Source organism: Haliotis cracherodii, unplaced genomic scaffold (assembly GCF_022045235.1).
Source record: "Haliotis cracherodii isolate W230 unplaced genomic scaffold, xgHalCrac1.p SCAF_12, whole genome shotgun sequence".
NCBI lineage: Eukaryota > Metazoa > Mollusca > Gastropoda > Lepetellida > Haliotidae > Haliotis > Haliotis cracherodii.
The window spans coordinates 15,562,478-15,585,918 of NW_027266267.1; the positions used below are offsets into that span (position 1 = coordinate 15,562,478).

General features: G+C 41.5%; 1 protein-coding gene and 1 pseudogene across 1 annotated transcript in view; one reads left to right on the top strand and one right to left on the bottom strand.

Annotated features, from left to right (window-relative positions):
• The window catches only part of LOC139457083 (protein turtle homolog B-like), a gene marked incomplete at its 5' end in the record, with an annotated part of 85,916 nt that overhangs the window by 60,501 nt on the left and 1,974 nt on the right, over positions 1–23,441 (top strand). The window contains 2 exons of the mRNA XM_071238525.1: positions 10,956–11,234; positions 20,025–20,315. Coding sequence (XP_071094626.1) covers positions 10,956–11,234; positions 20,025–20,315 — 570 coding nt within the window. The remainder of the gene's footprint in view (positions 1–10,955; positions 11,235–20,024; positions 20,316–23,441) is intronic.
• Positions 13,947–15,014, bottom strand: LOC139457988 (uncharacterized; annotated as a pseudogene).

A 23,441-nucleotide genomic window follows, 5' to 3' on the forward strand; every position in this document is an offset into this window, starting at 1 on the left:
TTCAGTGTAAGTAGATAGTCTACACTGGTGACAGTGTTACAGTCAGTGTTGATGTTCACACTGGTGGCTAACACACGGACTGGTCAGCTGGGAGTCAGTATTCTGTGCCTGAGTTGGGTATTCATGTCAGTGGGGTAGCACTATATAATTGGCATTAGTCCGGACTAGAACAAGCAAGCAGACAGACTCACACGCGTCGCTATATAAATGCAATAATCTTGGACAAGACATTAAACCCCATTTCACCTCACCTCACCAGAACAAGCCTGGGTGAAAACTATGTGGGCTCGCAAACAAGTCAAAAACAAGACAAATAACCAAAAACTTCAACATCTGCGCTGCAATCAGCAATAGAAAATAGCAACTGTAAGACTGGCTGACGCCATAATTACCTTACAGGCCCTGACAATTTGGCCTGTTTACCCCTTTCTTACTCTGTGTGTGGCCCATGGGAGGTAACTATCAGTGTGTACATTATAAGGGTAACACTATTTTTCAGGGCATTATCATTTGTCTTCCATTATATAACTGCCCTACGAAGGAGGGCAGTTGAAAAGACCGAGGGCTTCTGCACATGATAATGCCCTGCAAAATAGTGTTACCTTTATTATAGCTAAAATGGATGGAATTTGTTATCAAATAAAAAGAAACAACAATATCGGTTTGGAAACATTTACTGCAATCAACACGAATGTCACTGACCCACTTTTACAAATATGGAAACATCATAGAACAAACCAGATGACGTCACTATTGAACGTGACGTCACCTATCCCTATTCTTATGACGTCATCTAACAAAGGGCATGATAATGGACCCGTCGTTAAGCAATATTAGGACATTATCAAGTTACAGTGGCCCGCTCATTTCTGATAACATGTTGGCGGTTTAATGATAATTCTATCCAATCTAGCTATAATACATAATAATGAACCACTCCCTTATCATGCTATTGCGGAGCTCAACAAATGCTTCCCGTGCAGGTGTAGTTGGAAGATGTCAGCCTCCTGTCACATTTCATGCTGTACACATTGAACATTAAACTCCTTGGTATTGAAGTTATGATACTAATTCTGCACATCTGGAAACACACAAATTAATTAGTCTTCTTTAGTAAGGAAGTTTACAGAAAGGCTTCAGCATTCAACTATCAACTTGGCAGTTAAAGCTCACAATTCAACATGCCAGACCAAGAGACCTCGAGATTTAAGCAGAAATCATGCCTTACAGGATTTTACCAAGCGGAGGTTTATTCCATTGGGAAGGAATATTTTTAGTCAAACAAATGGAAGGTCAGACCTGCACGCCCACTCAGCACCATAACAAGGTATTGAATTACATATTCTGAGCAGAAATGTAGAGGAGGAGGTCATAGAGGAGGCAGGACTGGCGCAAGAGGAAGAGGTGATAGCCATCTCTGACTCTTCGGAAACCAGACTAACATTCTTGACTTCCATAATTCAACCTAATACCAATTCCGGGACTGGTGGGGGAATGTCTTGTGTCATACACTGAAAATCGGAAGTATATAACGACTGACCTCTGGATTCTTGAAGTTGTGAAAAGATGGATACAAGTTGCATTTCCATCGGCAGCCATATCTTGTATCCTGACCAGCGAGCAGACTATTTCATTTGGAAGGGACAAAGTTAGTGGGTTCAGACATGGCCATAAGGACATTATTAGACAAGAGAGACTTTCAGGAATTGAGGAAAACATACCTCAGCAAAGGCTTCTATTAGTACTGAAGATGAAGATGATGGGCATGTGTATGATTATAGATATAAAAGTTCTCAACAAGGAGTTTCTATTTTGTCTGCCCAAGTTCCAGTTGGAATCTTATTTGAGAAAACTGAAAACTGCATTCAGTATGGGAGACTGGTTGATAAGTTTGGATCTCCAGGATGCTTGTCTTCATTTACTTAATTCATTCTGGATCAGGGAAGTATCTCCGGTTAGCAGTAAATTTATAACGCTTACGAATTTTGCGTTCTTTCATTTGGCATATCAATTGTCAGCTGATCATGACAGGAATCACCTCAAGCAGAATAGGATTTTTCAGATATAACTTCTGTCACAACTGGGTTTCTTAGTTCATCTGACCAAATCAGGACTCAATCCAGTACAGGAAATATTTTACATAGACGCTAGATTCCAGTCTCACAAGGGAATTTTATGTCCTCCAGAGGATCGATACCTAAAGACACAGAAGTCGCTTATGGATGTCTTGTCTTGGGAATCTGACGTCCCTACAAGATTTATCACAGGGGGAAGACTTCAGCTATGACCTCTCCAAGATATGAATGCAATAGTTTAAGAAATAACACAAGGCCTGATTAGTAAAATGTGTTTGCATTATTATATCGATGCAATTTTAACCCAGACTGAAAGAATGCCTCGTTTTCTGACATAGAAAATGCTGTGGCAATAAACTGTTTTTCATGGCATGTTTCCCGCTATCTTCAATCATGTCATACTTTTATATCAACATTTCCTCTTACATCATATTTCATTTTTTTAAATTCTGAAAATATTTTTCAGAAATATATCACATGAAAATCTACCATGCATCTATCAATCTATCAGCTGCTCTTTTGCAATATATATACCAATCATCATAGTTTGAAATAAAAGATACCTATCTTTTTCTGTCCCCTTCAGTTGCTATATGGCTGAAATAATGCTGATGCGACATTAAATATAAACTCACTCACTCACTGTCCCTTATAAAATGTGTCAATCATTTAGTCCTATGAGTCATCACAGGTGTTTATTTATTGGTCAATTTGTTACAAAATTCTGATACTCATGCTCATTAAATAGTAGTAAATTACAGGGATTTTTCCAAGCAAACAACAAATCATACTGACTACCCCACGAGCTGTAGCTTCTGCTATTAAATTTGCAGAATATAAATTTGCAGTCCAGAGGAAGAAGATGGACCGTAAGAGGAGGGAACCATCTTGATCTGCGATCATCCTCAGAGCTGACTTCATTAAAGAAAAAAACAAAAAATCGACACCACACCTAACACCCTCTTCAGGGCAAGATAGAGAACTAGACTTTCTAGGAGTGTATTTAGTAATTAGCCTTCTTTATAGTTTATTCCTGCACCAGTTTCCCTGGGCAGCAGAAGTGTTGACACCCCTGTAAAGGTGCAACTAAACCCAAGAAGTAATCTTCAATGGCCGCCAACAACACGAAGAAGAATCTACATTCGCTGGTGAAGAAGAAGAATCCTTTTTCTACTTCATCAAAATCAACCCAGATGAAGGGTCAACACGTCTATGCTAACGCGAATAACACAAAGCAGACTGCTGCAAATGAGAAGGGGTCATTGAAGATGCAACAGGAAAGCTGTATCCCAACACGCAGCAGACAACAGCATCACAGAATCAACCCCTCATGTTTGCTTCGTCCTTCATGCAGGCCTCAACATTAACGCAGCTTCCAGCCTGGAAGTAGCATCATGGTTCATGCAGGGGTTCAAGCACATGCACGCAGAAGACCTTCATGCAGCAACCTACACTGATACACAAGTAAAGTTTAGTTTTCAATATTGTAGTACATGTATGGAATCAAGTCTCAAAAACGCAAATGCTACAGAAAAGCATGCATTCCATTCAAAAGTTGACTTTTATGCAAGCCCCATGCATTTCACTACCCAAGAATGAGTATAAAAACGTGCGTTAACAGCATTCCATATGCATTGTTTAGCATCGTGCTGACAACAACCACTCAGAAAAACAACAAAATTATGCAATTATTCAACTTTACGAAATGCCACGCCTGTCCGAAAATGAGCGTCTGTGAGCCATTTGTATGCTTGAAGCAGGATCGAGTCAACGTGATGTTGCAAGACAATTTAACGTCAACAGAAACACGTTTTTGCGTCGTCATTGCCCAGGCCTTACCTTTCAACATGACAATGCCCGGCCTCATATTGCTCAACATGTTCAGGAATCTCTTCATAAAAACATCGTGAATGTCATCCCCTGGCCGGTTCGCTCCCTTGATCTCTCACCAATCGAGCACATGTGGGATGAGATGGATCGGCGCCTTCGACGTCAACCACATGTTCCACAGACACTCCAGGAACTTCGAAACATGCTCCAGCAGATATGGACAGATATCTCACAGGACTTTGTGCGACGCCTGGTCCATTCCATGAGATGAAGATGTGTTGCTTGCATCGCAACCAGAGGTGGACACACACGCTATTGATTTGTAAATTGACATTTTGGCATGTTCATGTTTGTTATGAAATCACACATTTTCTGAAGTCAGTATCGCAAAATAAACCATTTAAACACTTACAGGACCCTTTTATCTGTTGCAAACCAAAATTGTTTCAGATTTGGTAAAAACTTATTTTTGCATGAAATCTTATTCAATGTCACAGGAACTTTTGTTGTTCAGTATATGTTTGTTGGTCCAGCATGTTTTCAGCTGCACCAGAGTCTATCACACATGGGACTAATTTTCCAGCAATGTTCACTTTCCAGACTGGAATTTTGTTGTTTCCACTGTCCATTGTCATGTTGACTGAATCCTTACACTGGATGGAATAAACATATTCTTCATCGGTGTCAGAGTCATGATGGTATTGATTGTCAGATTTTGCATGTACAATGTTTATTCTTTCCTTGTTTGTGTGAGAATTTTGCTCATTGTCTCCATTTTTTTAATGACACATTTTTTCGAAGTGATTTAAAATGCCACAATAGTTGCACTTCTTACCCGGCTCTTGATCGTCCGTGTCTTGACCTAGATTCTCCCTGCTGCGAGAAGGATCGAATTTTATCCTTCCTATTTCGGCAAGACTGTGATCGAGATCATCTGTGTGCGCAATGATTGTTCTGTGAGTGTGAATGAGATACTGCATTTATTTCCGATTTTTCCACATTACTAGCTTGAAAATCGCTAATTTTGAGAGATCTGCCTACAGTAAGCAATCTTGTCAAATCAAGATCTTCTCGTAGCGCTCGTCTTCTGAGTCTCTGAGACATACATGTCAAGATAATCTGCAAGAATATCACATCCTGAAGGTCACAGGTTTGCGCTAATTTTATCAATCTAGTGCAGTAAGCGTCAATGCTTTCACCTACATTTTGCTTAGCGTGTCGGAAGTTATAGATTTCAAAAGTCATGTTAACTATAGCAATGAAATTGTCAGTGAGTACTTTGACTGCCTTGTCATACTCTTTTCCATTCCATGTTTGGGATAGTGTCAAATATTTCTTCGACTGTAGGGCCAGCTAGATGTAACAACCAAGCACGCTTTTGAGTTGGCTCAACAATGTTCAGACCTACCATAAGTCTTTCAAAACGGGTCAACCATTGCTTCCATCACGGACCACTGTTTCGTCAGCATGTACATCAAACGCAGGAAACACTGGTACGCTTTGTAATGAAACAGCCATGATAATGATTAGATACTTTGTTCATCTGTGTATCCTCGTCGCCAATATAATGTTCAAGATGATTCTTGCTCTGTTGATAAATGATATGATGCTTGATGAAGCGAGATGAAGACTTTATTCTACAACAAAATGAATGTACCGGGCACCGCCATTGATACCGGCTCTGACATGGTCTAATCCCAAAACGAGACCCCGACCTCTGACCCATACATATGCATACAATTACAAACCTTAACTGCATGTACACTACACCACCTGCATGCAGCCTCTAGTGTTTGCGCAGGCAAACTGTGCACTGGACCAGGCGTTCCAACAGTTCCAGAGTTTCACGCAGCAATTACCGACATACAGTAGCAAGGCATCACACAACCCTCAACGTTCGTGCAGTCTCAAGCTTTCATGAAGCCTATATTGTTCATGCAGCCTAACTTTTTGCAACAGATTAGTAATTTGTGTTACCCAGCAAGTTTTTGCTTGCTATGCCACAGCATGCAGCAATAGATATTCCTGCACAGATTCCAGTCTTAATGCAGCCACAGACCTTTAAACAGCCTCATATACCTGAATGCAGCCTCCAAGGCTTCATGCACTCCCATACATTCACAAAGCCTGCAGTCTCACAACATTTTCTACTCGCTATACAGCAACATGGATGATGAAGGAAAACTTCACATAGCCTACCCTTTTGAACGTCAACTTCTGAAGATATTTCTCAGATTTCACACAACACAAAGCACCACAGTAAAACATCAGACCTTTTGTCATCATTTTATATAGTTCTACTGTCACTGGGCGCCTTTTACAGGCTTTAGAGGGCACCTATTACATAAACATGCATCAAATATCATGAAAATCAAATTGCTACTGTACTGAATATGTCACAGATTCTACAGGGAACTGACCATTATTCTTCAGAACTCAAACCATCACTTTGTCTATCTACCGTACAGTTCACACTGGATTGTCAGTGTGTGAAGCATTGGACCTTTCTGTGTAGGATGATTCCCATGTCACGCTTCAAGATTTCCCTGACTGTAAGCAAACTATGTGACTATGATGGAATTAGGTTCAACTTACCGAATGCTAGACGTGCAGTGCTTGTTTGTAATGCTGCAACATCAATGTGAACAGGTGACTAACTTCAGCAGACCCTGATGACATCATGTGGAGTAATTCACACCGTGGGACCACCCTTCATTGTCACCTTGATGTAAGAATGGGAGCGCTTATATGACACCCAAGCGATGGAATCCATCAACTTTTCATCAAAACTACACATTGACGTAGCAATGATCAACCCAGAAGGACAAGTGATCCCTCGGCTGGAGATCCATGCAATTGATTTCTCCTCAGCATGAGATGAGATTTTTTTTTCAAGCATCAACTACCTGGTCACCCAGTTCAAACTTTATACCTAAACAGATGAAGCTCCAGACAACAAAGAACAGGAAGACTGTCCATTCGTTTTCTAGGAATAATACCCAGACGTATCCAGAACAACTATTACCTTCTGGATGAGAGCAGTAATGGTCAGGCCTACAGGGTGGCATTGCTAAACGCCCCTACCCCACGTCAGCCTCCAACCCTGATGAAGTGAGAGCCACAGTGTCTACTTTAGTGCTACATGGAAAATGCTCCATCCCAACGATTATGGAAGGCTGTTTCTGGAGATCGGATACAGTTTTCACCAATCATTACCTCAGAGATATTTCTACGCAAGATGTGGCCAGAATTCACCTGTTTAGACCAATAGCTGTCACACAACAATTATAATGCCTGACAGAAGATAGGGTTTATGACCAGAACACTCACCAAATATTCACGTAGACTTATTAATGTCTGGTAACTGTTCCATAACCAACAACAGGAAGTCCATGTTCCCATGTTTTACTCTGTAATTCAGAGCATGAGTGAAAATGATTATGTTAAGATTATGCCCATTCCTTAACTTCTTCATTGTTCAAGCCAGGGGAAAGTCACTTTCCTTTAGTGAACTTTACAAAACCCTGAAATCTTAACAGATTTACTCCTCTCTTTCACTAGAAGGAGGTGGTACCCTGTTCGATATAAAGAAGAAATTAAGAAGAATATCACAATCCCACGGGTATAAAGAACAGGTATCTCGATCTGAACCACGAACAGGTGGAACCCACCACCAACTAGGATTCATGGAATAAGTATGAGTCCGGATAAGATACAATATGTATTTTTTAGGGTAAAAATATTATTTATACTTATCCTGACTCCTAGTGTAAAGTGTCCACCCAGCTTTCTTCCCCTTTTTCGGACAAATTAAGTATGGGATAAAACAGAGTGACGAGTAACTGGTCTTGGTCAAGTGCTTCCTGTACACATGCACAATCCATGGGTGTGTTCGGGTTAGATGTTTTCTCTGTTCTTCGGGAACACAGTTATGGTCTGTCTGCCTGTCTATTATGGTTATATGCATGTATAATGACTGCTTAAAATTCAGATATCTATTGATGTAAAGAGAAAAAAAGTGGAGTCTTTAAAGAATAGTTTAGAATCAGTTTAGAATAAGGAAACATTAAAAGAAAGGTCTCAAGAAATTAAGATTGAGCTTTATCTATTATAATTATCTCATCGCCTGTCTGCATACATATAAGCTGATATATTGGTATATACAATGAAAATATACTTTGTTGTTACAAGTATGATATTCAAACATCAATGGCAACACTTTTGGTATTGATTGCCAAACGTAAATTAAGCAACCTGGAATGAACTATCATGTGGTTTACTTTTACAATATAAGCAGGACATGACAATAGACAGATCATTACCGTGGCGAAAGATATGCTGTCCATACACAAATGGTAACATTAACTGATAAAGGTGAAGCCTATGCTGGTTAACTGTCTATAGGTGTGATAGAAACATGTATACTGCTCGTATCACGAAAACCACATGCACTGTCAATTTTAGGTTGGACTGGGTCAGCGCACATAGTTGGTTAGTGAAGGGAAGATAAATTGAAAAAGATTGTCCATTCCTTTCATTTTTTTCACCACTTGAACATCACCTGTTCACAGATGCTCAGGAAGGGGAGCCCACATTGACATGGACAACCTTAGGAGAGTGGGCAGTCTCAAGAGAGGGATCTTCATATCAATTACTTTGAGATGTGGGCAATTTACTATGCCCTTCAGGTATGAAAGCATCTTTTGACTCGATTCTGGGGGCCAAGGACATCACCACAGTAGTAGCCTACATCCAGAGACCAGGGGTAACCAAATCAGTGAGTTCCATGAGTATTTTGCTTTGGCAGATTCAGTTGGCTGCAGAATGGATATTTGTCGAGAAAATTCAACATCTTGGAAGACAGTATTTCCCAGAGGAATAGGATTGTGGCGACAGAATGGTCTCTCAATCCAGTGGTCTTCAAGTGGATAACATCAAAATGGACACCCCTCAGCTGGATTTATTTGCCACATGCCTAAACAACAAACTCCCAGTGTACATCAGTCCTGTTTCGGATCCACAAGCCATACAAGTGGACATATTATCCATCAACTAGAGGGGGATGTTTCCTGTGTTTTCGCTCCATGGTCTCTCCTGGGAGCTGAAGGACACATAATTGCATAATTATACTCATAGCTCTTGTTTGGCAAAGCCAGCTATGGTTTCCAGCACTATTTCCTCTTCTCATGAAAAAAACATTTAAACTGACGAGCGTTGATACCTTCGGTCACAATGTTCAGCAACCTCCACTGTCTTCATTTTCATGCAACTTCCGGCTTCTCCAAGTCTGCATCTGAAGCGGTGGCCCCAATCTACACAATAAACCATTTCAGTGTGGATACTGTAAACAGCTTTATTTCTGCGCCGTTAAAATATTGCGAATACCACGCCAAAGACAATACTGCGACGAGATATTTTTGCGAGTTGCCGTGTTGAGATGACCCCTCGCGTACCAAACAATAGACAGCTTCTCTCCGAAGCTAGTTTTTCTGAGTTGGCCGGAAAGTTGACCAGTAGAGATTGCGACCAATTATCAAATACGATAATTGACTCAACTCAGTGTCATGTCATGTGTGGACAAAATTGCAAAGGACACTGACGCAATCATGTGAGGTTGGAAGAAGGCAGGATTACTGTGAGGTAACAGTGACACTAACTGGTCTGTTTACACTGTCATTTGTGATGTATTGTGTGACCATTCTGCATTCATTTGTGTTTTTAACTTATTGAATAATTTGTAGTTCTGGTTGATGATTTCAACATTTGATGACATGTTGCAATGAATAAAGTATGTATGTATTATTTATACTTATTTTTGCGTTTTTAATTTTTGCGATTGAGTCTCGTTCGCAAAACTCGCAATAATAAAACGGTTGCAAAAAATTCCCAGTTTACAGTATATGAATGAAGAGTCAGTCTGTCATAATACCCAGAACAATGTTTACAGACAATATAGCAGACCATAGTCATGTCTGACGTCACAAGCCAGAACATGATGTGGCTATTGAAGAGATCAGTGCAATGATAAATGGTTTTGAATAGCATCAGAAATGTTTTATAACATATTGTTCTTGTGAAAATATGAGTGAACTTCAATCCTGTTTCATTTCATATCTGATATTCTTCTTTAACTTATACCACATATTATTGTAACCTTAGGTGTCGGGTACTATATGCTTTTACCCTTGGTCACTTGTACTTATCAACCACTCTTGGCTCTGGGGATGATGTAGCTCCCAAAATCACAAGTCAGCTTGTTTGCTCAAGTCCTTTTTATTTGTGATAGAATTAAACATAAATATACACACATGGTCCTCAGGTATTTTCTTGTAGCCTGTATTACTTAAATACAACACATACCTAAAGGGTGCATTGAAGAGCCTCATAGCATTTCCGATCAACTGTTAACTCTAATACTTTTCTGACCCGGAATTCCAATCTACAGAGAGAACTTCTCTGTTCAGCCGTGAATTTCTGAATCCCCGCACCACTCCCGGACAACTAACAAAATACTATCGATGATTATTCTAGCTCCTCAGAAATTATGTTTGACATCATGAGAAATGAATCTTAACACTCACCTCCATATGAACTCCAATTTCCATTCCAATCACTTGTACTATCAAACCCTTCTTGACTAAACCACTCAGTAAATTACCTAAAGTTATTGGTCAACCGAACATACTCATAATTCAAACAACTTTTTTAAAGATGAAAACCAAATACTATGTCAGACTTGAAGGCACCGAAAAGATACTTAATCATGTTAATCAGACCTTCCAAACAAGTAGTAGTACTCAGAAATATTTGGTCACATCAAGACAGTGCTGACATTTTACTTATGAAAAGTTATTTCTATCACTAAGAGAAGCAAAATCAATAACCTTTTGACCTGTCGGTGATTCCCTCACCCTGTACAGTCACTTCTCTCACATCCATCTGTATTTTAACCTAAAGACTTATAGAATTTCATAAACCACATTTTAAGTTAATATTAAAACCCCTTTTTCCAAAATACCCTGGTTATATTATCTCATTGATATGTTTCAGATCCTGCCAATGTAAGTATGTTTACCGCCAACTCCCATGGTGGTTCAGTGACAGTTAACGAATCAGATCCAGTGACCTTGAGATGCCAGGTTGATAGTAATCCAAGGTCAGTCGTCAGGTTACTGAATGGAACTGAGGAGTTGACAAGGGCAGATAACTCCCTGACAGCAGAATACAGACTGGAGTCAGCAGACTGTAGACAAAGAGGGAACTACTCCTGTACTGCCACTAACAACATCGGGGCACCTGTCAGCCAGAGGGTGGAGTTGCTGGTCAAATGTGAGTGCAGTCTACTTCACCAATCATGATACAAGACTACCAGTACTTGCCCTGACTGCTTCACCTCGTAACTTTAACATATACATATCTTTGCTTACATCAAAGTTACCTGTGATCTCGGTGAGATGAAATACCATATCATTGAATGTTGCAGCTTAAAAGTATTAATATCATGAGAAATATATACAGTTTTGGGAAAATATATCAGTTCATGAAACCATGTAATCATTTCAGATATTATGTATAGTGAATTTTAAATTGTGTCTCTCCATTGGTAACGTCATTGAAACCAAGTAAGAAACTAATTTAATTCCAGTGTTTTTGATAAAGTGTTGTCACATATTTGTTATGTGAGCTACAGAACTGCTTTAAAGGGACACTAATCAAAAGCAATTCCCAAAAACTGGTTGTTGCCTTTGTTATTGTTTTTTCCCCGTGAGTACCCGGAAGATATAGCAGAAATCTAGACTAGTTCGCGACCTGTGCCCCGTGAACATCCGGGGTAGAATAGGTCTTCAGCAACCCATGCTTGCCGTAAAAGGGGATTATGCTTGTCGTAAAAGGTGACTAACGGGATCGGGTGGTCAGGCTTCGATCCTGACTTGGTTGATACATGTCATCGATCCGAATTGCACGGATGTCAATGATGTCAATCACTCGATTATTTACAGACTGCCGGAATATTGCTGAGTGTGGCGTAAAACAACAAACCAACCAACCGAAACTTTTATTGATAGTATAAGGGCATGTTGTCACATTTATCAACAAATTGAAAAACAGTTTTGGAAATAATAAGGAAATGTAGGAATCTTTGTTGGTAGCATCGGTAAAGTTTTGATAAGTCACTTGCTTGGTAATTGTGCAATTTTCGTTGACAATATTTTGACTTGCAACACAAACTATATTTCACCTGAGCATTGCTTATTTTATTGTGTTTATATTTTTACAGTCAAAGTGTGCAAAATATTCACTTAGGAAATTTATTAAATGCCTAAATATTCAGTTATTTCACAAATTGACTGAAAAATATTTGTATATTGTTTGGCTTCTGATCCTAGCATTGCTAATCTATTGTGATGTTTTTAAACCCTTTTGACTGTCTTAATCATTGTTAATCAATCTGTTAAATAAATGGACAGAGTTTTCAGTCAAAATGACTGAAATATTTAGACATTTTAAAAAATGCCTGCGAGAATCACATTTTACAAATTGACTGTAAAGGAATATGTATAATCAGGGAATATGTATAATCCCTGAAATTTTCAGGGAATATATTTAATGTTTGATTCACTCAGGGAATATACATATTCCCTAAATTTTTCAGGTATACATATTCCCTGATTTAACATCAAGTTTGTTAGACATATTTACCTGAATTTACAATGTTTCGGAGTATATGCTTAGTCCTTCATCAGGTAATGAAGCATATACTCCAAAATGTTGTGTTCCTCATAATAAAGAAGTTGACATCCATATATTCTCTTCCTTATTTGTATCACTTCTAAATGCCTTTCAAAGACCCAAATGCTGACTCACGTGCATTTTTTTATTTGGACAGTTATGGTACGTTAAGCCACTTACCTTCATTTGTGTAGTTGTTTAGTGCAGTTAGGTATCAATCCCCAGTTGTACTCAGGGAATAGCTTTAGAAGAGGTGTACTACTTCTGCCTTTGAATCGGGTGTGAATATAAAAATGATTAAAGCTCAGGGCAATTGGACCTCTGAAGCATATCAGGGTATTTTATCTTCATGTGTCTGTTTTTGAGACATTTAATACCACAGTATTAATGGGTTTGTATTTATCTGAGTGATAAAATTTGTTCATGCTATGCTTCACATTATCATTTTGTTTTGTATGATTAGGATTGAATTGGGGTTTGGAGTTTATATGTGACTTTAAGGGCTATTATTGTGCTTTCACTTAAGTGATTGCACCCATTTCAGTTAACATGTGAATGGGTGATTGCTTTAGTGACATGAGAAAGTTCATGTAGTGCTTTGTTATGGCTTTCAATTAATAAAGTCTCCTATCTTCCCCAATGACATCCCCAATGTGCAAGTCAGTTTGGTCTCTCTAAGTCCATTTAGTGGAGAAAGAAGTTTTGATAAATACGTTTCTCAGATGTGTTTTATATCTCATATCTAGGGACGCTTAGAAGAGCCTGATAAAACTTCTGATCAACTCTTAACTCTTAACTCTCAACACTTTTCTGATCCAGACTTCCAATATACAGAGAGAACCCCTCTGGTTAGCCGTGAGACTCCGAATCCTTACACCACTGCCGGACAATTAACAAAATACTATCGATGACAATTTCAAAATGGTGTTTTGATGTCATGAAAAATGATTCCTAACGCTTATTCCCATAATACCGTATTCGACGTAATAAGCACTTCACTCTAATAAGCGACCACGGTGATATTGGCTAGTGAACAATCCCAATAGGCACCATTCAGATTGATCAATGTACACAAGACTTAAGTTTTTAACTTATCCTGTATTACTTCGTATTGCATTTACTGCTGTTTCCATCTGTCCAGGAAGCAGAGCCCCCTCCCACACAGTCGGCACGTGACCCGGAAGACATGACGTCATGTCAAAACACATAACTGCTTTAACATAACATCGGAAACTTCATGGGGAGGTAGACCGTCTTTAGACCGTCGCAGGAAAACCTTCAGGGCCCTAATAGGGCATAATAATAGCTCCTCTACGTCTTCGGCACCCACAATCGACGAAAGTAGAGGATGGTGAAGGATCTATCAGGCTGTCCTGGGAGTTGATTCTTTGCGATGAAGTCCCAGCACAGCCCAAGATGAACTGCACCATGAGTCGCGCGTTCGAACCGGACACGAGAGACGTTGAGGGCGTGGAGCTCACTAACCCGGGCGGCAGAAGTCAAGGCCAGTAGAAACAAGTGTCTTCTTCGTTAAATCGTAAAAGGAAGACGTGTGGAGTGGCTCGAAGGGAGCCTCCCGAAGAGCCTTTAAGACCACATTCAGATCCCATGCAGGCGGTCTGAACTTGGCTTTCTGGTCTTCGAGGCGAAACGAGTGCAGCAATGCCTGAAGTTCGGGAATTTTCGTCATTCTCCTGTCGTCCGGGATGGCAAGAACGGAGTTGATGCCGACCAAGTACATGGAGATGGTAGAGCCTTTTAATCGACGTGTGCTGCGCAAGTACATAAGAAACTCAGCCAGGAACTGCGGTGATGCCGTCATCGGATCCTGGGGCTTGTCAGAGCAGAAAGCCTGGAACGAGGACCATTTATCATCATATAGTCCCCGTGTTGATGGACAATGGGCTAAAGAAATAGCCTTGGCCGCTCTAGTCGAATAGCCCTTGGCTCCTAGGGCTTTCTGCAGATGTGCCAGGCGTGCAGAAGAAACCGAGCGGGACTTGGGTGTAGTAACCGACAGTGTGGGTGGAGCAGCAGGGTGGACCACGCCGGCAGTTCTAGAGGGTTGTCTCTGGCGATATTTCTGAGGTTGACAAACCAACTTCTGGCTGGCCACCAAGGCACGACCAAAATCAGTGTCAGGTGTCGAGTGGCCTGGATCTTTTGGCCACCCTGGGAAGGAGAACCGTAGGCGGAGAAGCGTATGCGCTTAATCCCTCCCAGGGAACACTGAAGGCATCGACTGCTACAGTGGCCGAATCCGGGACCGGCAAGATGTAAGTCGGCAGGTGGCAATTCTGAGACGTGGCTAACAGATCAATGTTTGGAGTGTCGATCGTATGACAAAGAACTGTGAAGATCTCTGGGTGGAGTCGCCATTTGGTGGGAGCCACCTTGTCCGGCCTGGACAGAGCTTCTGCCAGAACATTCTTGCAACCTGGGATGTGCTGAACAAGGAATTGCAGGTCTAAGCACTCCACCAGGTCGAAGAATCGGAAGGTCTGGTTGAGCAGGGACTGAGAGTGGAGAGTACCCTGATTCCTCAGACACCACACCACGGTGATGTTGTCCATGGAGATGGTCAACTGGGCATGATGGAGAATGCTCTGCCAGTGGGAGACGGATAGGATAAGAGCTTCGAGTTCGAGGTTGTTGCTGTGCCAGTGGAGTCGATCTCCGGACCACAGCCCTGCAACTGTGTGTCCCCAGATGAGCCCCCCAACCCTGTTTGGATGTTTTGACGAACAGGTGGAGGGTGGGCTGTAGCGCGGTCAAGGAGACGCAGGAGAAGGGGTGGAGGTGAACCGTGAGGATGATGAGGGACTCCAGATCCTGCTGCCGGATGAAGGGAGTGAGAAACCATTGAATTGGAGTTGGAGGCGACCTCTGGCAGAACCTGCCATTGGCGGAGAGTTCAAGCCTGCAGGGAAGAGGTGAGGAAGGATTTTCAACCACCTGTCCCTGGGGACTTGAAGGAGGTCCTGATCCATGAGAAACAGGCCCCCGATGAACTGCAGACAGAACAATTGGGTCAGCTCCGACTTCGTCTGATTGACAATCCATCCCAACTGATTGAAGAGCCGCAGTAGCGACGTCGAGTCCCGATTGTTGGGGGAGACAATCGTTGATGTATGGATTGAAGTTGATGTTCTTCAGGTGTAGGTAGGTGGCAACCGGCCTGGTGATCCGTGTGAAAAGCCACGGGGCCGTGGAAATTCCAAATGGTAGGATCGCCCACAGGTAATGGGTACCATTGAAAATGAACCTGAGGAAGCGCTGGTCGTTGGAGTGGATGGGTACATGAAGATAGGCGTCCTGGATATCGAGACTGATCAGGGAATTGCCTGCTGTGATTCTCGTCCTGAGCAGTCGCAACGTTGTCATTCGGAAGTAGGGAGGACGTTCCAGGTAGCGCCAGTTGAAAGTGGAGAGATTGTGTATCATGCGCTAGCTGGTGGTTCCCTTCTTGGTGACCAGAAACACCGGGGAGTAAAATCCTGGGTTTCGAGCCGGGTCATGCACGATCTCTATGGCCTCCTTCCACAGTAGGGAGTTGATGCTGTCATGAAGGGGCCGAAGTTGGTGTGGCGAAATGTTGTCGGAGTGGACGTCAGGGGAGGAAGTGCAGCCAATGGGAGCTGGTACCCCTGAGGGAGGACGTTTGTGATCAATGGGTCCTCCAGTATAGACCAGTTTCTCCAAAACCAACCTAGTCTCCCACCCACAGGTGTGATGGCTGGGGGTGGGAGGTCCCAGTCATTGAGGTCCTGCCAGTCAACGCTTTGAGGTGGAATCAGCAGCCTTGCCGGGGCGACGATTCCTTCGGGGCTGGTAGGTGCCACGGGTTTTACCACGACCACACCCTGTCTGGCCACGAAAGGGCGAGGTATGTTTGGAGACGACCTTGAGAGAGGAACAGCGCGGTTTGTAGTTACCTTTGGAGGATTTGACCGCTGATTGGTGCGTGACATGCTCCAAGGCTCTGAGAGCCGTTTCATCTCTCGCGAAGCTGGAGACTCGGGCGTGTGTACCGGAGATGGCGCCATTAAAAAGGGTAGGACCCGACCAAGGTTGTCGTAGTAAGGAACGCTTGAATTCGGAATCCCATTCAGTGGAAGTGAAGTAACCCAACCGTCGAGTAGTGGTGATCTCCACAAGAGCGGCTCTCAGATGATTGCGCAAATGATCGACCTGGCGAAGTTGGAATGTCATAACAGTGCGTAGGTGGTCGTTCCTGTTAGGATTGGTCTCTGAGAGATCCTGGTCAATGGCTCTCGCAGAAGAGGCAAGTGTAGACAGTGGCTTCAAAGAACGCTGCAGTTCCGTTTCCACGCAATTGAGTCGGGAGTCCCGTATACGTATGGTGGCGGACTGGGAAGACCCGGTCATTCGATGTAAGTCCTCGAGTGGACAGGGAAATCATCACACCGGAAACGAGGAGCCTTGAATGATGGCATGATGGACAACTTATCGAAGTCTTCGTCCAACGCCGTAACAAGGTGTGTCAGCATTGGGTCAGGTGGTAGCGAAGTCGGGTTAGACCAAATCGTCAATTTTTTTGTCGACATCAGAGCCCGGGGAGGGAGCGACGGAGGTCAAACGGTCTGCTAGCCAATCAGCAACCTGTGATAGGCCAAAGTGTGTATCAATCTCAGGAGATGGAGGGTCATAATCAGGTTGAAGTGATCCTTCCGATGAGGAATCTATGTACGGGTGTACGTCGACATCTATGTCTGGGTGAGCGACTACGAGAACGACGACGGGATCGAGCTGATTTGGACGAGTGCCGAGAAGCAGTCGGAGGCGACGAGGTGTATGACAATCGAGACCGATGAGCACCCGAAGTAGAAGGGGCCGCAGGAATCAAAGTATCTGTAGTCGGGGCCATCTGAGGCGGGAGTAGCTTGCGCAAACAATGACTGCATCCAAGCTTGCATCCAAGATGGATCCATAAACGATGACGGGAGGGTATGTCCATATGTAGGTGGCGCCGCATAAGTCAAAGGTGCCGAAGTAGTCAGAGGCGCCGGAGGCAGAAGTGCCGGATACATCGGAGGCGCCGGATACATCAGAGCTGCCGGAGGTAGACAGAAAGTCAGGATCAGAAAAAGCTTTAATAATTCCACGAGGGATACAGTATACGTCTGTTCCGTGGCTTTGACAAAGCAGTTATGTGTTTTGACATGACGTCACGTGCCGACTGTGTGGGAGGGGGTGCTGCTGCCTGGACAGATGGAAACAACTTTCTTCAGCAGCTGGATCTCACACAGTTCGTCTCTCTGTCAAAGACAGCAGTAAATGCAATACGGAGTAATGCAGGATAAGTATACAAATGTAAAAAATATTTAGATTTTACTAATTTATTCATGTACATGTATAATACACACTCGTGTGTAATATGCACCCTTAATTATGGGCAATTAAATTCTGGAAAAATATATCTGTCGTATATAAAAATTTCAGGCTGTCAGCAAAATAATATTCTAATAAGAGCCCACTATTTCCAATTTTGAGAGCACTCAGGGCACTTATTACGTTGAATACGGTAACCAATTTCCATTCCCTTCAATTCATGGTATCAAACTCTTTGTGTCTAAAACAACTCAGTTAACTAAATAAATCATTAATCAATCGGACACAAGATGAAAATGAATACTATGTCAGAAAAATGACTACTACACAGGATTAGTAGGTGTCAGAAGACCCTTTTTGAGAACATTCCAATCTAGCAGTAATTCCTTAATCAATAATCCCTGAATCCTCACAATATTTGGTAATAACAAGACTGATAATTTATTCCATCTGTACATTTGCACTCTGGTACTTATACATATTACATGACCAGATCTTGGCAATCCCCTTCAATATGTATTTCTATTCCCAAGAGAAATGGAAACAATCACCTTTGACCCAGTATAGTCTCCCTTCTTATTTCGATTTCATATTTTGACCTAAAACTTTATAGAATTTCATAAAGAACATATTAAGTTTATGTTAAAGCTTTTTTTCAAAATACATGTACCCTGGTTATGTACCCAGGTTATGGTATTATCACAGGGTGATAAAACTGAGCCTGTCACGGTCTAGTGACCATAGCGCCTCCCTGCTCATCACTCTCCCGTGGTTGGAGCCGTTAGGGACAGCACAGTGCCTTTCTGTTCATTGGGGTATTTTTAGAGAATTTGTTGCTGGGTTATGTTTGTTTTGGGATGTGTTGCTAGAGAAATTGGGTAAATGTTTCTGCTGAAAGACATAGACGCTCTCTCAGGCTTGAATACATGTATTTGTAAAATATTTGTCAATGATAAAATGGGAAAAATGTGTCCGATAAAAGTTGTACATGCAGTCTAAGTCTTGGACAGAGAGGTTATCACGCGAGTGTGTTTGGGGATGTTAAATATCCTGCATTAGGAATAAACATTGTATTTAGCGAGCCTTGGCGAGCTAAATACATAGTGTTTATTCCTAATACAGGATATTTACCATTCCTAAACACACAAGCGTGATAACCTCTTTATCATATAATGTCATTCTTCAATTCTGTGCTTGAAAATCGCTTCCCCTCACTCACAAACATTACCTAAACATTGCGAGTTTTCCTGGAATGCGCGCATTAATATTTATTACGTCACAGGGTAAGTGATGTGTCAGTCGGACAGTGACAGTAGCCAATATAGTTCAAACTGAAATCTCTTTCTTATACAGTGGCGAAGCAACATATACGCAAAACAACAATTGTTTTTACTTGCCTTTCGCGACAATCCATTGGTCTGTCCGCTAGAGTAACTGCCCTTTGTCAAAGGGGAGCTACTCTAACCCTAGTCTATGAGACATCACGGCCAGTGATTGTTCACAGTCGGCCTGGTCTGTCATAACGTTAAGAAGTATACACAGCGCCAAAACGAAACAAGGTAACAATTCATACATATTTCGCCTAAACCCAACTATTTTTATTTGTTGAAAAGGTTTCAAGCCGCAGAGGTCTACAAGCACAGATATGACTACTGATCCCGCTTGGCTAGGCCTAGTGCCCTCGCAAAATTGTTTCGAAATTTATATCTCCAAAGTTGCCCAAACTTATAAAATGCCTTAGTTACGTCGCAGTTCGACACTGACTTTCAGTATATAAGACTGTTTTTTTTAATAATTGTATCAATTATCCCTGTAGTTTATCCAGATACACGATGGTTAATTCTGACTCGATCGCCGAATGACAAGTGCGACGCCATGTTTGTTTATAAACACTGAAAGTAGTCCCTACTTGACCTTTGATATTTGCATCTCTATCCGCATATGACCCCAACGGATATCGTTTTTATCCGTTGGCTTTATCCTGCCGAGAAACCTACCCATTATATGATAAATCAATATATGTAATGTGCTCACCAGGTTCTCCTCGTCTAGATGAGGCAGTTTCCCAGCAACTTGAGTACGCCTCTAGACTGGGTGGTAACGTGAATGTGTCTGTGTCAGTCCTGGCTTACCCCCTTCCTACATTCACCTGGAGTAGAACCACCAACGGCAGCCAGGACCTCACCTCCAGCCCTGTCTCAGACATCTCAGTCACTGCCAGACTACATCTTACTAACCTCCAACAACAGGACTTCGGGGACTACAGCCTTAGTGTGAACTATGGTGTAGGCAGTTCAGTGGCATACACACTCAGCATAGTGTCTGAAGGTGAGATTTTGATATAAATTAATTCTCTCTAGTCCTGCTTCACAACTACTTCATTCTAACCTCTAACAACAAACTTGGAGGACAATGGTGTAGTCGAGTCGGTGGCAAATGTACTCACAATAGTGTCTGAAGGTGAGTATTAATATAAATGTATTCTATCTAGTCTTGCCTTTAAGTCTACTTCATACTAGCTTACAACAGCACGACTTGGAGGGTACTGAACAATAGTGTAGACAAGTCAGTAGCCTTCACCATTGTGTCTGAAGGTGACAGTTGAATGAATCAACTCAATCGAGTTATGGGTCATAACTATTCCAAACTTGTCAATAATCTGTGGTGATTATGATTAAGTGGTAGTCATCATTGATCCATTGGCCCAGTATTAAAAGGCGATCAGAAAAAAGTGTCACATATATTCTGAAGTAAATTCAAAGATTGCCGTAGTCACAGATCGAGTCAATAGCTTGGGTGTTTGTTTCTTTTGTTTGTTCATATTTGATCACGTCATGCAGTCAAAAACTTATACTGACTTGTGGAAACATTTCAAAATGTGTTGTTTATGCATTTATGAACGTCAGTTTCAAAATCATGTGACTTATTGTCTTTCCTAGATTAAGTCCATTCTTCAGAGGAGGTGAAAGCCATGTGCTCACTGGAAATGCGATTTAACAGACAATCAGGCACTAAACAGACCAACCAGGATATACAGCAAAATTTCCCATCCCCTATTGTGGTTGAATTATGTAAACAAGCTGGTCGTGCCAATATAAATCACTTCCTCACCCAGTGTTTATTCCTACCTGATCATGACAGAAGATCCATAGCTAAAGGTTGCAGAATGGTTGGTCCCTCTCCATCAATGACCGACTGCTACGGCCATTAAGATGCTAATACCACCATGGATTGTGGGGCCACAGGGAATATGATTTGCCTACCCACTGCCAGTTTCCTGGACACCGTTTGCTCATCAGGCAGATGGAATCTCCCCACTCAAAGGTGAAACTTGATTCAATGTCGTCTGTGAGGGCAGAGAATTCAAGTTTAAAGGCCTGGTCATCAAAGACATGTTGATGTCTTGGGTGGAATTCCAGCGAACAGTCTCATTAAAATCAGATCTTTGTTTTCGCTAACGCTAAACAAAGATCTGAGGACATCCCATTACGGGTCACATGAGCCCACTAGCCTAAATGACTTAGTCAACCCAATGAAGCCCAGCGATTTACAAATGTGGGCCCACCTGTTTCGATCACTATAAGATGGGAATCAATATTTAAGTAGAATTTAACGATTAATAAATGTGGTCCCTCCTGTTGCAATCAACATGACGGAAGAACGTCTGCCCACATTAAGGAATTAATTATCAGAACTAACGAAACAACCTAACGAAGCTAGGCGATATACAAATGTGGGCCCACTTGTTTCGATCATCATATATATGATGGGAACAATGTGGGCCCACATTTGAGAAAATGGCTATCAGCACTAAACCAATCTTAGAATATGTGCGGATGGAAACATAAATTTATAATGCATTCAAACATTCAATTAAGTATATGGGATAAGCTGGGCATTTAATAACGTGCTGTGTGGGTGATGCCATTTCTCGCAAATATGAAAACAACGGAGATTGCTCCCGTTTGAAATTAGAGTGACCTCCCTTTCCCAATATGAACCATTGATAGTGCAGTTTTACCCTATATTGTTATAAAACGGGTCTTGCATCGCAAAGTGCATCAAATCACTTGAAAACCTTAATTAAAAACATGAAAAGACTTGGAAAATATCATTTTAACAACAAGTTGGCGGTGCACATGCTTTGCGAATCCATGGACACTTAATATTTAGGGTCCATGGCGAATCATGCAATTAACCAAAATCTGCACGACAGTTTACTAACAGGATTTCTATTTCGGTGTGCGATTTTGATTGGACTATGCATAGAATCATTAGTCCAGCCAAAATGTAACTCCATAATACCAGCCTAGTTTGGAAGGGTGAAAACTGGACTTTTATAGTCAGTTAACTCCCTTGCCTCAGAAAGATGTGCTTCCAGGCAAATTCATGTAAATGACAGTCAGACACTATTTCATTTCTCACTGATAATGATGTTAGATACTGATAGTTATTTGGCAAACTGGATACCTGGATAAGTTTTGTGTCATAAATGGTAAATATAGTTGAAAACTACAATTCCACGCAAACTAGTGCTTCATTCATTACTGCTAGAGACATCATACAAATTGTCATTAGAATAAGGGAGCAAATACCATAAACCACAATTTGGAAATCAAATTCAGGTAATGATGTTGAAGACTGATGTGGCAGTGGAATATGACGAAGTAGTCATAATCTATTTATAAGCACTAAAAAAACAAGGGATCATGTCTCGTCTTTTACTTCAGATTTTCAAAAAAAATTGATTATTGATTATTTGGTGTGGTTCTTTTACACTATTTTTAATGTAAACAATACTTTTGGCAAGATATTATTTGATGGGTCTTGACATCACAATATCAAATGAAATTATATGTTTTCAGTCTCGCCTGCTTGGCAGTGAAGGGTTGATGATCTTCATGTGCACTAACTCCTCGCCTAGAGGCAGAGGAACCAACAGATCCATTCTGTTCCGCAATACAGATCTTGAACTCCCCAGATACAAACAATTCCCCACATGCGACTAGGTGCAGGGAAGAAGTGTTCTTGATGCTAAAATCCCATCAACCCTATTCAGTACTTTGGATCCTCTACTAGATTTTCTTATCAGTTTGGCCCCAGAATCAGTGGGAAGAAAGATCTGTGTGTACACACTGAATGATAGCACTCTGACTTGATGAATGCTTAGTTACATGTTCAAATTCATCCCTGATTGTACAGTTTTGAGTGCTTCCATTCATGATAATAAATTGAATAGCTTGGTGGATGTTCAGACTCGCAACTCATCATGACATTGCTCATTCCCTTTCTTGGTGTCTCAATGTCAACATGACATCCCTTTGGCCAAGATAAAGTTTTCATCAACATTTCACTTCTGGAGTGGGGAGCTAAATTCCTCAACAACACAGTGTCAGGCAAATCATTCTTGGTTTCATATAAATCAATTGAAGATGAAAGTTATCCACTCTCACT